The sequence below is a fragment of the Otolemur garnettii genome, unplaced genomic scaffold, assembly GCF_000181295.1.
Source record: "Otolemur garnettii isolate 467f Iridium unplaced genomic scaffold, OtoGar3 scaffold00023, whole genome shotgun sequence".
In the NCBI taxonomy this organism is placed as follows: domain Eukaryota; kingdom Metazoa; phylum Chordata; class Mammalia; order Primates; family Galagidae; genus Otolemur; species Otolemur garnettii.
Window position 1 is genome coordinate 153,073 of NW_003852418.1, and position 14,543 is coordinate 167,615.

Sequence of the window (14,543 nt, forward strand, 5' to 3'; positions counted from 1 at the left end):
CAGAAGAAAGGAGGGGCCGTAATCTTATTTTCACATACAAGTGGATTTAAAGCAACTAAAGTTAAGAAAGACAAGGATGGACACTTTATACTGATCAAAAGAACAATACAACAAGAAGACATTTCAATTTTAAATATTTATGCACCCATTATAAATGCTCCGAGATTTATGAAACAGATCTTGATGAGTCTGAGCAATACGACATCCCATAACACCATAATAGTCAGGGACTTTAACACCCCTCTGACAGAACTGGACAGATCCTCTAAAAGGAAACTGAACAAGGATACAAAAGACTTAAATGTGACCCTAGAACAAATGGGATGAATAGACTTATACAGAACGCCCCATCCCAAAGCTAAGGAATATACATTTTTCTTATCAGCTCATGGTATGTACTCCAAAATAGGCCACATCCTAGGATACAAACCAAACCTCAGCAAAATTAAAAGAATAGAAATTGTACTTTGTATCTTCTCAGACCACAAAGCAATAATGGTTGAACTCGACTCCAACAAAAACGTTCATTCCCACACAAAGACCTGGAAATTAAACAATCTTATGCTGAACGATAGTTAAATTCAGAAAGAGATAAAAGAGGACATCATTAAATTCCTCAAACATAACAACAATGAAGATGTAAGTTACCAAAACCTATGGGATACAGCAAAAGCAGTCTTTTTTTTTTTTTGAGACCAGAGTCTCATTTTGTTGCCTCTGGTAGAATGCAGTGGTGTCACAGCTCACAGCAACCTCAAACTCTTGGGCGCAAGTGATCCTCTAGCCTTAGCCTCCCAAGTAGCTAGAACTATAGGCACCCACCACAATACCCAGCTAGTTTTTTTTTTTTTTGAGACAGTCTCACTATGTCACTCTCAGTAGAGTGCTGTAGTGTCACAGCTCACAGCAACCTCCAACCCTTGGGCTTAAGTGATTCTCTTGCCTCAGCCTCCCAAGTAGCTGGGACTAGAGGTACCCGGTACAACCCCTGGCTATTTTTTCATTGCAGTTGTCATGGTTGTTTAGCTAGTCCAGGCTGGGTTCAAACCCACCAGCCCTCATGTATGTGGTCCGTGCCCTATTCACTGAGCTATGGGTGCCACCCCCAGCTAGCTTTTTAGAGAAGGGGTCTTGCTCTTGCTCAACTTTGTCTTAAACTCGTGAGCTCTAGTGATCAACCTGCCTTGGCCTCCCAGAGTGTTGACATTACAAGCGTGAGTCACTGTGCCCAGCAAAAGCAGTCTTAAGAGGGAAATTTATCCCATTAGATGCTTACATTTGAAAAACAGAAAGTGTTATCAACAAACTTGTAAACCATCTTATGGAATTGGAAAACAAAGAACAATCTAATCCCAAACTCAGCAGAAGAAAACAAATAACAAAAATCAAATCAGAGATTAATGAAATTGAAAACAAAAGAATCATCCAGAAAATTAACAAAACGAAAAGTTGGGCTTTTGAAAAAATAAAAGCAATAAACCTTTGGTCAGATTAACTAGAAACGGAAAAGTAAAATCTCTAATAACCTCAATCAGAAATGACAAAGGGGAAATAACAACAGATGCCACAGAGATACAAGAGATCATCTCTGAGTACTACAAGAAACTCTATGCCCAGAAATTTGACAATGTGGAGGAAATGGCTCAATACTTGGAATCACACCTTCTCCCTAGACTTAACCAAGAAGAAATAGCTCTCTTGAACAGACTGATTTCAAGAACTGAGATCAAAGAAACAATAAAAAAGTCTCCCAACCAAAAAATGCCCTGGTCCAGATGGCTTTACACCAATTCTATCAAACCTTCAAAGAAGAGCATATACCCATACTGCAGAAATTATTACAAAAATTTGAGAAGGAAGGAATCTTCCCCCAACATGTTTTACGGAGCAAACATCATCTTGATACCAAAACCAGTAAAAGACCCAATTAAAAAGAAGAATTTCAGACCAATTTCTCTAATGAATATAGATGCAAAAATTCTCAATAAAATTCTAGCCAAGAGATTACAGCTACACATTAAAAAAGTAATTCATCACAATCAAGTAGGTTTCATCCCAGGGATGCAAGGCTGGTTTAACATATGCAAGTCCATAAATGTAATTCACCATATCAACAGAAGCAAAAAGACTATATGATCCTCTCAATAGATGCAGAAAAAGCATTTGATAAAATTAAGCATCCTTTTCTAATTAGAACACTTAAGAATATCAGTATAGGTGGCACATCAAAGTCTTACTCTGTCACCCTCAGTAGAGTGCTGTGTTGTCATAGCTCACAGCAACCTTAAACTGTTGGGCTCAAGTGATTCTCTTGTCTCAATCTCCTGAGTAGGTAGGACTACAGGTGCCCACCACAATGCCTGGCTATTGTTCTGTTGTTTTTTTTTTAATTTTTGGGACAGAGTCTCACTTTGTTGCCTTAAATAGAGTGCTGTGCCATCACAGCTCACAGCAACCTCAAACTCTTGGGCTTAAGTCATTCTCTTGTCTCAGCCTCCGAAGTAGCTGGGACTATAGGTGCCCAGCACAACACCTGGCTATTTTTAGAGATGAGGTCTTGCACTGGCTCAGGCTGGTCTCAAATTTGTGAGCTCAGGCAATCTACCTGCCTCCACCTCCCAGTGTGTTAGGATTACGGGCATGAGCCACTGGGCCCAGCCTAATGCCTGGCTAGTTTTAGAGATGGAGTCTCGCTCTGGTTCAGACTGGTCTTGAACCTGTGAGCTCAGGCAATCCACCTGCCTTGGTCCCCCAGAGTGCTAGGATTATAGGTGTAAGCCACTGTGCCTGGCCGGGTGGCACATTTCTTAATCTCATGAAGCCATCTGTGACAAACTCACAGCTATTGTTATACTAAATGGAGTAAAATTGAAAACTTTTCCACTTAGAACTAGAACCAGACATGGTTGTCCTCTATTGCCACTACTATTCAACATAGTGCTAGAAGTTCTAGCCAATACAATCAGGCAAGAGAAAGAAATAAAGGGCATCCAAATGGATGCAGAGGAGGTCAAACTTCCATTCTTTGCTGATGATATGATCTTATACCTAGTGAACTCCAAAGACTCAACCACAAGACTCCTAGAAGTGATCAAAAAATACAGCAATGTCTTAGGATATAAAATCAATGTCCACAAATCAGTAGCCTTTGTATATGCCAATAATAGCCAAGATGAGAAGTTTATCAAGGACACAATTCCTTTCACAGGAGCTTCCAAAAAAAAGAAAGAAAGAAAGAAACAAATATGGCTAGGTTTTATGGCTCATGCTTCTAATCCTAGCACCCTGGGAGGCTGAGGCAGGTGGATTGCCTGAGCTCATGAGTTTGAGACCACCCTGAGCCAGACTGAGACTCCTGTCTCTAAAAATGGCCAGACATTGCGGCAGGTCATGTATAGTCCCAGCAGCTAAGGAGGCTGAGGTAAGAGAATTTCTTGACTCCACAAGTTTGAGGTTGCTGTGGTGCCACAGCACTCTATCAAGGGTGACAAAATGAGACTCTGTCTCAAAAAAAAAGAAAAAAGAAATACCTAGGAATATACCTAACAAAAGAGGTGAAGGACCTCTACAAAGAAAATTAGGAACCCTAAAAAAAGAAATAGCAGAAGATATTAACAAATGGAGGAACATACCATGTTCATGGCTGGGAAGAACCAACATTGTGAAAAATGTCTATACTACCCAAAGCAATCAACAGATTCAATACAATTCCTGTTAAAATATCATAATCATAGTTTCACAATTTGGAAAAAATAATTCTTCATTTTGTACAGAACCAGAGGAAATGCCATATAGCCAAGGCAATTCTTAGTAATACAAAAACAAAGCCAGGGGCATCACCCTACCAGACTTTTCAGTTATACTACAAGGCCTTGTAGTATAAAAGGAATTGAAACAGCGTGGTATTGGTACAAAAATAGAGACATTGACATTTGGAACTTCATAGAAAACCATAAGATGAAACTAACATTCTACAGCCACCTGATCTTTGATAAACCAAACAAGAGCATACACTGGGGGAAAGCATCCCTATTCAATGAATGGTGTTGAGAGAACTGGATAACCATATGTAAAAGACTGAAACTGGACCTGCACCTCTTACCACTTGCAAAAATTGATTTAAGATGGATGAAAAATTTAAATGTAAGGCATGAAACAATAAACATCCTCAAAGAAAGTACAGGGGAAACACTTGAAGATATCAACCTAGGGAAAGATATATATATATATTTTTTTTTTTTTGAGACACAGACTATGTCACCCTCAGTAGAGTGCTGTGGTGTCACAGCTCTCAGCAATCTCAAACTCTTAGGTTTAAGCGATTCTCTTGCCTCAGCCTCCCAAGTAACTGGTACTACAGGTAGCCACCACAATGCCCAGCTATTTTTTTGTTGCAGTTGTCATTGTTGTTTAGCAGGCCCAGGCCAGGCTAAAACCTGTCACCCATAGTGTATGTGGCCTGCACCCTACCCACTGGGCTAAGGGGACCACTCCTGGGGAAATATTTTATCAGAAAGACTTCCCTGGTGGCAGGGCCCATAGCTCAGTGAGTAGGGAACCAGCCAAATACACCGAAGCTGGCAGGTTTGAGCCTGGCTGGGCCCAGCTAAACAACAATGACAACTACAGCCCCCCAAATAAAAAAATAGCTGGGCATTGTGGTGGGCACCTGTAGTCCCAGTTACTTGAGGGGCTGAGGCAAGAGAATTGCTTAAGCCCAAGAGTTGGAGGTAGCTGTGAGCTGTGATGCCCCGGCACTCTACCCAGGTCGACATAGTGACACTCTGTCTCAAAAAAACAGAACAAACAAACAAAGGAAATGAGGCTAGTATAAATCTACTGTATCTTTAATCTTATTTAATTTTATTTACCTTAAATTCAAATTTAAATATCTAAATAAGACTAGTGACTACCATACTGAACAGCACAGTCCGCACACAGAAAGAATCGATTCTCCCTATTTGGGATAATATTTGAGACAATAATGATGGTAAGAGTTATCATATTGTGCATACTTCATATGTTTATAATACTGTATTTAAATGCACACATACTGGAGACAGACTGCCTGGTTCAAATGTTTCCTTCTCCATAATGTGGGATTAACACAGTACCTACTTCACAGAATCGGGATGATGAGTAAATGAAATAATGTACGTAGAATTCTTGGTGTACTGTCGGATTATATCGTAAACACTCAATGGTCGGAGCTAGTTATTAGTACTGTATTCTTAGATGAGCCATTTCCACGTTTCATCTTATGATGTCTATAAAATTGGGCTAATGTGCTTCTCACGAGTCATTGAATTGCTCTGAAAATCAGATTAAACGCCATTCAGAGGTCGGTATTAACAATCGAAGTAATAACCTTCGGAGGAAATTGCCATAATTTTCTAAAAAAAAAAAAAAAAAAAAAAAGATAAAATACCGTCACCTACTCTGCACCAGACCCTTTCCGGTCCTTTAAAATTGGCCGGGCTGCAGAGACGTGTGAGTGACAGCAAGTTGGACCAATCAGAGACCGCCCCGTCTAATGCCCACCCCCCCCACTGAGGCCTTGACCAACCGCTTCCCGGCAGCGCCCCGAATGGGACCGTTGCGAGACGGTCGGTTCCAAGTGGGTTCAGGCGCGGGGTGAGGAGACAGGCCTGTACACGAGAACAGCTATGCCGTCTGCACGCAAGGATTGGAATTCCAGCCGCAGCTGCTAGGAGCGCCCAGGCCCAGGGGGCCCGTGGGGACTGACCTGTGCCTAGAGCCCATGCCAGCTCGCAGAGCTTGCCGCGAGTCCCTGGCGTCCCCTCCGGCACGCTCTTGGAGCAACTTTCCGGAGCGGAAGTCAGCCGGTGGATCGTACTCCGGTGGGACCTGCTCGGAGGAATGGCGCCGCCGGGTGAGGCGTTGCGCATGGCTCAACGGCGGGGCCCAGCGGCCCGCACGCCTTGGGGAGCGGGCCGTTGCCCGTGGGACGCTGGTGGCCGCCACTCGGGAGCCGGCCAGGCGGGGTCCCCTTTCCCTGCGGGGCAGGGGCATGGGCTCAGGCTCTCTGGGGATCGAGGGTCTGACGGGGGACTGCGAGCTGGTGGGAGTGCCCGCGAGCACTGAGGGTGGGGGTGTGTGCAGTGCGGGGTACGGGTCCCCCAGAGGGCCAGCTAGGGGAACCGCGGCCGCTCTGAGCCCTAGGCCTCGCATCGCTCATTCATTTGACTCGCGCGGGCTTTTAGGCTAGACTCCTTAAGGTCTGATTCCCGCACCGTCCCTTAACTCCCTATGAGCTTAGACAAATGTTTCTATCTTGGGCGGTAGTTTTTTTCTAAGTGAAAGGGACAAGAAAATAACTCATCTCTTTTTGGAACTTAGAATATAAGTTCTGAAGTTAGACTCTGGGTGCAAACTTGAAGTCGGCCACGTATTCATTATGTGACCCAGCGCGAGTTACTTAACCCCTCTGCACCTCGGTTTCTCATCTTTAAAATAAGTTAGTCACGTTATCTACCTCATAGAGTTGCTCTATTAAATAAGATAATCACAGAACAGTGCCTTGCACTAAGTAAACGCTCATTAAAGTTAATTGCATTGGTGGTTATTGAGTGGACGCTGCAGCATGGAATTTCACCAGTAGTCTCATTATAATTTGGAAAACGTGTACTCCTGTTATTTCTATTTGACAGCAGATGAGAAGTTGGAATCTCAGCCTGAACCTGGTGGCTTACACCTATAATCCTAGCACTCTTGGGAGGCTGAGGCAGGAGGATTGCTTGGGCTCAAGTGAACCCCTGTAGTCCCAGCTTTTTGGGAGAGTGAGGCAGAAGGATCACTTGATCCCGAGAGTTTGAGGTTGCTGTGAGCTAGGCTGAAGCCAGGTCACTCTAGCCTGGGCAAACAGAGACTCTGTCTAAAAAAAAAAAAAACCTCACACCTGTAATCCCAGCACTGTGGGAGGCTGAGGAGGGAGACTTGCCTGAGTGAGCGTGAGACCCCCAAACTCCTAAAAAAATGAAAAACCCAGCCAGGCACCGTGGTGAGTGCCTGTAATCCCAGCAGCTTCAGGAGGCTGAGGCAGTGGAATGCCCACTGAGGTTGCAGTGAGCTGTGACACCATTGCACTCTGCTCAGGGCATAGGGTGGGACTCTGTCTCAACAACAACAACAACAAAAGCAAGGAAATAAAAATAAAAAGTAAGCAAGGAAATAAAAAAAAAAGTTGAAATCCCAGATAAGGGAAGCAACTTGACCAAGGTGGCACAGTGGCTCACTGCTTCACTGTTTGAGAAGTTGAGGATAGTAAAGTGTTTAAAAACAGACTTTGGATTCAAGCCACCTGCAGTTTGATTCTCAGTTATGTATCACAGGGCAGTTAACTACCTCTGAGCCTCCATTCTTGGTCTGCAAAACACAAAAAATAGCCACCTCACTTGTATATTGTGAGGGTTTAATAGGTGCATTAGCATACTTTGGGCATACCTAACCCTATTTTAAGTGCTCAAATTTTAGTCAGGAAAATTATTTCAGTCATTAATGTGAGGTGGGAAGGTTAGGATTTTGTCACAGATGCTGTTGGGGGAATTTACGGTCTAGCTGGGAAAATGCTAGTTATAGTCATTCGCTAGCTCCTAACATATTGAGTACATGTACACAAAGCATGGAGGATTCATTCTGCATTAGTATGTTGGTTCCTCTTCCTCTTAGATTTTTCTATCCATTAGCAATTCTGATAGGCTTTAACTTTGAATTGGAGCCAGGCTAACTCTCATTACATCTCACCAGCTCTACCCCTTTTGTTCTGGCTGAGAGCACTATCATCTTTTTATGGCTGTAGTTTCCTAACTCCTTTTCCTTTTTTTCTTGGTATAGTTTTTGTTTTTGTTTTTTTTTTGGTGAGGCAGAGTCTATGTCACCCTCAGTAGAGTGCGGTGGCATCACAGCTCACAGCAACCTCAAACTCTGGAGCTTAAGCAATTCTTTTGCCTCAGCCTCCCAAATAGCTGGGACTATAGGCGCCCACCACGACACCTGGCTATTTTTTGTTGCAGTTGTCATTGTTTAGCTGGCCCTGGCCGGGTTGGAACCTGCCAGCCTTGGTGCATGTGGCCAGCGCCGAGCCAAGGTATTCCTCTTTCTGTCCTTGCTGCTCCATAATCTATTCTCAACATAGTATTGTCTCTGCTCCACACTATGATCCTGTTTAAATGCAAGTCAAATCACTGCTCTGAACTTTCTAGTGGCTCCCATCTCAATAAAAGCCAAAGTCCTTACAGTGACATACAAGGTCCTCTAGATTTGGCCTCAGTGTCCTCTGTCACCTCGTTTCTCACTTCTCACTGCTGTGTAATCCGCTGTAGCCATACTGTTCTTGCTGATCTCAAAATGCACCATATATACATACTCCTGATTCAGAGTCTTTGCACTTGCTTTTCTTCTTGGTAGAGTTTTCCCCCAGATACCACCATGACTTTCTCCTTCTTCAGGTCTATACTCAATATCATTATTTATTGCTTAGGCCTTTATAGACTCCCGTATTTAAAATGCAGCCCTTCCCAGATATCCTTTTTGTACTTGATTTTTCTCCACAGCACTTTTTCGCTTCTAATGCAATAAGTAATATTTAATTGTTTTGTGTAATGTCTTTTTTTCGCCACTAGAATACAAACTCTGTGAGAATGGTGGGTTTTGTTCCATTTCCTATTGTAATTTTAACACTTAAAATAGTGCTTGGCACAGAGTAGCATTCAATATATATTTCATGAATATTCCACATTATAGTGTTTTTCTATCTTTTTAAAGAACTTTGACATTCTTAGGCTAATGCATGTGGATCTTAAATATAGCTAAGATCAGAGAAGAATGATTCTCTGAGTTAAACTCTTAATGTAGGTATTTCTTTTAATTGTTTAAAAAATAGTGGAGTGTGAACACTATTAGACCTCGGTTTGAGTCCATGATTTGCTCTGTGCAAGCTGCTGTGTTCCTCAGTTTTCTTTTTGTAAAATGGATAGAAGAATGCCTTTCTTAAAGTATTCTGTTTCAAGCTTAATTTAACACTAAGGACCAAGAATTTAGGACCATTCGTGTCAGCCTTGTGATTTCTTGTTATTGCTATTACTTGAGTGGCAGACAATTGACTTTATCACGAAGCAGCCCATTCAGAAGTTTTTTAAATGAAAAGTAGAAATGTACCATTCCTATAGTTTCCTGTCCAATGGGAACAGAAAGATAAATGGGGCTTGATTTTTCCTTCCATTTATTCAGCAAATATTTATTCAGTACCTATAATGTGCCAGGCAACGTGCAAGACTTGGAAATACTGAGATGAGCTGAGGAAACAATCTTTATCCTCATGGAACTTTTAGCAGAGAAATCAGACATTACACTGTTATAGTTGTGAAATATACTACACAGGAGAAGTACAGATTGCTATGAGTGGATCTAACAACAACAATTATGGTAGCAGAAGTAGTAGCTAACATTTATATAGAACTCGTTCCTTATGTGCCAATTATTCCAAGATCTTTCTGTATTGACTCATGTAATCATCATCCCTTGGGTAGATCTTGTTATTTCACTTTACATTCGAGGAAATTGAGGCACAGGCTGGGTGTATAACTTTGCCATGGCCACATTGCTAATAAGTGGCAGAGCTATGATTTAACCCTGGCTCTAAAGCGCAGGTTCTTCCCTATGTTAATCATACTGGGACCTACACCAAGGGCGGGCTGTTAGGGAAGGCTTCTTAAGGAATAGATATTTGAGGTGAAATCTGAAGCTAAAAATTAAGTAAAGTTGAAGTAAGAGAAAGCATGGGACAAGTGCTGGGCGGGAAAGAAGACTTCTTCTTAGAGGGACAGTAGAAGCCAGAGAGCAATAGATAGTGGGAAGAGTAAGGGAGGAAATCTGGTTGAAAGGTGGTGTAGGCAGGGTGAAGATTCAGGATTGGGTCTTTCTTCTTAAGGTGTAGGACTTATGAATGTCCTTTAAATGGAAATAATGTCATGAGTCCTGTGCTTTAGATGCCTGGAGGTTGCTGGGCAACCTTGACTGTTGAAAACTAGGCTCACCACTTCCTCGGGGCTTCTTTTCAGATTAAACCTCCCTGGTTTCCTTACTCTTCCCCACGTGATTTGGTTCCCAGACTTCGGCATGCATCATCCTTGGGACTCTGTGTAGAACTTGGGAAATGTATGGAAAGTATTTAATGGTCATTTTCCCCCAAGGTTCAAGCACTGTCTTCCTGTTGGCCCTGACAATCATAGCCATCACCCAGGCTCTGACACCCACTCACTACCTCACCAAGCATGATGTGGAGAGACTGAAATCTTCGCTGGACCGCCCTTTCACAGATTTGGAATCTGCCTTCTACTCCATTGTGGGACTCAGCAGTCTTGGTACTCAGGTGCCAGATGTAAAGGTAAGACAGCTTTAGTCCTGGTAGCTAGAGTGGTTCAGGAGAACCTTCATCCCCACACTAGGTTTCCTTTGGGTACTTTAAAACTAACTCTTGCTCATTTGAGGATAACCAAGGTTAATCCAATGTGAGAAATAATGTATTTCAATTTGATAGATCTTTTTTTTTTGATTGCCTAACGTATGTTTAAGACCATGCCAGATGTTTTTAGTGGAATATAAAGAAAAGCAAGTCTTAGATCATTTAGAAAATTGTGCCATATCTCTGTGAGTGAGACTGTTCAATGTACTTTTTTTGGGGGGGGATAGTCTCACTGTGTCGCCTGCAGTAGAGTGCGGTGGCATCACAGCTCATAGCAACCTCAAACTCTTGGGCTTAAGTGATTCTCTTGCCTCAGCCTCCCAAGTACCTGAGACTACAGCTGCCCACCTCAATGCCCAGCTGTTTTTTGTTGTATTTGCCATTGTTGTTTAGCTGTCCCAGGCTGGGTTCAAACCTGCCACCCTCAGTGTATGGGGCTGGCATCCTCACCATGGTGCTGTGGGCGCCGAGCCCTGCATGTACTTATTAAATGCCCTAGGTGTGTGACTAAGAAATAACAGAAGAATTCAAGGTGGGGGGCACTCACATTTATTAAACAGTGATAATTACTATATCAGCAACTTTTTTTTTTTTGACTTTTGATGAGGAAAATGCATCATGATTAAAACTTTCTGGATTCAAGAGCAATCTTAAGTACATTTACATTTTATTCATTGTGATAGTGGACAGCTAGTTAAGGGATTTTCCTGTGCCAGGTTTCTCATATGCCTTAATTTTCTATGACTGCATAACAAATTACCATAAATTTAGGGGTTTAATCACTACATTTATTGGCCAGTTTTTAGAGACAAGCGCTTTACTATGTTGTCCAGGCTGGATACAATGGCTTTTAACAAGCGGTATCAGCACAGTACAGCCTTGAACTCCTGGATTCAGTGTTCAGCGATTTTCCCCCCTTAGCCTTCTGAGTGAGGCATATACTACTGCTGTGGCTGGTTATTGCCTGATAGTTCTACAGGTCAGTAGTCTGGACAGGGTTGCCTGGGTTCTCTGTTAGTGTCTCCTAAGGTCAAAATGAAGGTCTTGGGCAGGCTGGGTTCTTAATTGGAAGTTTTGAAGGAATAAACTGCTTCCAAGTTCATTAACATTGTTGGCAGAATCCAGTTTCTTATGTTTGGTTGTAGATTTGATGTTGCCATTTCCTTGCTGGCTCTTAGAAAAGGATTGCTTGCTGCTCCTCAAGGCCATTGGCATTTTTTTCTCATGTGGTCCCCCTCCACCTTTAAGGCAATAATGGCACAAGGGTGTCCAACCTTTTTTCCTTTCTGCCTCTCATTGGAAGAAGAGTTGTCTTGGGCCATACATTAAATACGCAATCACTAATGAAAGCTGATAAACAACAAAAAAATGGTCCGTGCATAATTTTTGCAATCTCTGACACAACAGATAAGCAAAACAGTCCTCACATAATCTGTGTGCGGTCCATGGGCCACAAGTTGGACACCCCATAAGCTTCAAATCTCTCAGACATCCTGTTCTGCCATCAGTAGGGGAAAACTGATATTAAAGAGCATACCTGTTTGGGTCAGGCCCATCTGGATAATCTTGCATTTAAAGTCAGTTGACTTGGGGCTTTAATTACACCTGCAAAATCCCTTCATAGCAGTTCCTAAATTTGTGTTTAAATAAATAATCATAGATGGGAATCCTGGAGGAGATGATGTGGACATCTTTAGAATTCTGCCTACCATATTTCGTGTTAGTACAGAAACAACCCCAATCTCAGTGGCTTTTGACAAAAGTATACATTTTGCTCATACTCTAAGGCTGTGGTAGGTCATCTGAGGCTTTGCGTAATATTTTTCCAGTCTAGAATTTAGCTGATGTAACAATCTCTATCTGGAGTATGTGCAGAGGGTAAATGAGACCATGGCTCTTAAAAGTGCTCATGAGAGACACCTGTCGCTTCTTTTTATTTTTCTCGTTTCATTGGCTAATGCTAGTCATGTGGCCATGCCTGAGTGCAGCAGGTCAGGGAGGTGTAAACTTATAGACGGAGACAATAGACAGTGCATTTTGAGGAATGGTGACTTATCCAGCTAGCTCCTTTTGTCACAGCATTGCCCTATGATCCTGGCTCTGGTTTCAGAGTGGTTTGCCTCCTTTAAGACTAATAGTTCCATTTCTGAGGAGAGTGACGAGCACCTGACCCAGTGTTTTGATGGGTTGGCTCACTTTAGTATGAACTTCTCATTCATTGAGCTGTTGTTTACTGGCACCAGCGCTGGGTCGTGGGCGTACAGTGGTGAACCAGTCATAATCACTGCCCCAGAGAGCATTAACAGTCTGGTGGAAATTAAATGAATAGCAGCTCTTTTGTTTCAGCCTTTCATTATGGAAGTTTTCAAACATTCACAAAAGTGGAGAGAACATATGAGCCTCCTGTACCATCTGTCAGCTTGAATAATTACCCACATTTTGCCATTTTTATTACATTTACTCTTCTCCTTTTTAATTTTTTTTCTGGATTCTTTTATCTATCTGTGTATTTATTTACTTCATTTTTAGAGACGGGTTCTTAATATGTTGCCTAAGCTGGAGCATAGTGGTTATTCATAGGCACAGTTGTAGCACGATAACTTCGAATTCCTGGCCTCAAGTGGTCCTCCAGCCACCAACATTGATGGGAATAGGGAATACAGGTATGTGCCACCATGCTTGGCTTGCTGAAGTATTATGTTTTACTTTACTTACTTAATTTTTTTTGAAATGGGGGTCTCAGTCTGCTGCCCCAGGTTAAAGTGTCATGGCCTTAGCCTAGCTCATAGCAGCCTCAAGCTCCTGGATTCAAGCAATTCTCCTGCCTCGGCATCCCAAGTAGCTAGGACTACAGGCACCTACCACAACATCCAGCTTATTTTTCTGTTTTTAGTAGAGATGGGGTCGTGCTCTGTGCGCTCTTACGGATCTTAAACTCCTGACCTCAAACAATCTTCCTACTTTGGCCTCCGACAATGCTAGGATTATAGGCATGAGCCACACTGCTCTTGGCCTAGATTATTTTTTTAATATTCCATTTTGTTTCTTCTCTTGTCTGTTTTGCTTTACTTTTTTTTTTTTCTTGAGACAGAGTCTCCCTGTCTCGGTGGAGTGCTGTGACGTCACAGCTCATAGCAACCTCAGACTCTTGGGCTTACGCGATTTTCTTGCCTCAGCCTCCCAAGTAGCTGGGACTACAGACACCGAGCTATTTTTTGTTGCAGTTGTCATTGTTTAGCTGGCCCAGGCTGGGTTCAAACCCGCCACCCTTGGTGTATGTGGCTGGCTCCATAACCACTGTGCTATGGGGGCCAAGCCCCGGCTATTTTTTTGTTGCATTTTTCATGGTTGTTTGGCAGACCTGGGCTGGGTTCGAACCCACCAACCCCAGTGTATGTGGCCAGCTCCCTAGCTGCTGAGCTACAGGCACCAAACTTTTTTTTTTCTTTTGAGACAGAGTCTCACTTTGTTGCCCTTGGTAGAGTGGCGTCATAGCTCACAGCAACCTCAAACTCTTGGGCTCAAGCGATTCTCTTGCCTCAGCCTCCCCAGTAGCTGGGGGTACAGACACCTGCCACAATGCCTGGCTATTTTTAGAGACAGGGTCTTGCTCTTGCTCAGGCTGATCTCAAACCTGTGAGCTCAGGCAATCTACCTGCCTTGGCCTCCCAGAGTGCTAGGATTACAGGCATGAGCCACTGGATCTAGCTTAGCTCTACTTATTAATTTTTTTTAGTGGTTACTTTAGAGATTATAGTATGCATCCTTAATTTATCACAGTGTACTTTGAATTATTATTTTGCCATGTCACAAATAGAATTTTATAACAATGTATTTTCATTTTAACTCCTATTGCTTGTACTATTGCTGTCATACTTTTTACTTTCTTTCACGGATCACAGTCTTTGCTATCTGTTGTTTAGTGTCTCAACTATATGTATTGTTCTCAGTTTTAGAGTAGGAGGATTAAGTTTAATACCTTTAATTCTGTCATGGCAGACTGGCATGAGTTGTTGTCCTTCAGTTCATTTCAGTTGTTACTGTTCTTTTTTTTTTTTTT

The 14,543-nt window shown here is 42.5% G+C and overlaps 2 protein-coding genes across 2 annotated transcripts in view; one reads left to right on the top strand and one right to left on the bottom strand.

Moving 5' to 3' along the window:
* MROH8 (maestro heat like repeat family member 8) overlaps positions 1-6,033 on the bottom strand; it is a 73,439-nt gene extending 67,406 nt beyond the window's left edge. Inside the window, exon 1 of the mRNA XM_023512028.1 lies at positions 5,747-6,033. Coding sequence (XP_023367796.1) covers positions 5,747-6,033 — 287 coding nt within the window. The remainder of the gene's footprint in view (positions 1-5,746) is intronic.
* Positions 5,568-14,543, top strand: part of RPN2 (ribophorin II) — a 66,680-nt gene continuing 57,704 nt past the window's right edge. The window contains exons 1-2 of the mRNA XM_003787572.3: positions 5,568-5,893; positions 10,212-10,405. Coding sequence (XP_003787620.1) covers positions 5,881-5,893; positions 10,212-10,405 — 207 coding nt within the window. The 5' untranslated portion in view covers positions 5,568-5,880. The remainder of the gene's footprint in view (positions 5,894-10,211; positions 10,406-14,543) is intronic.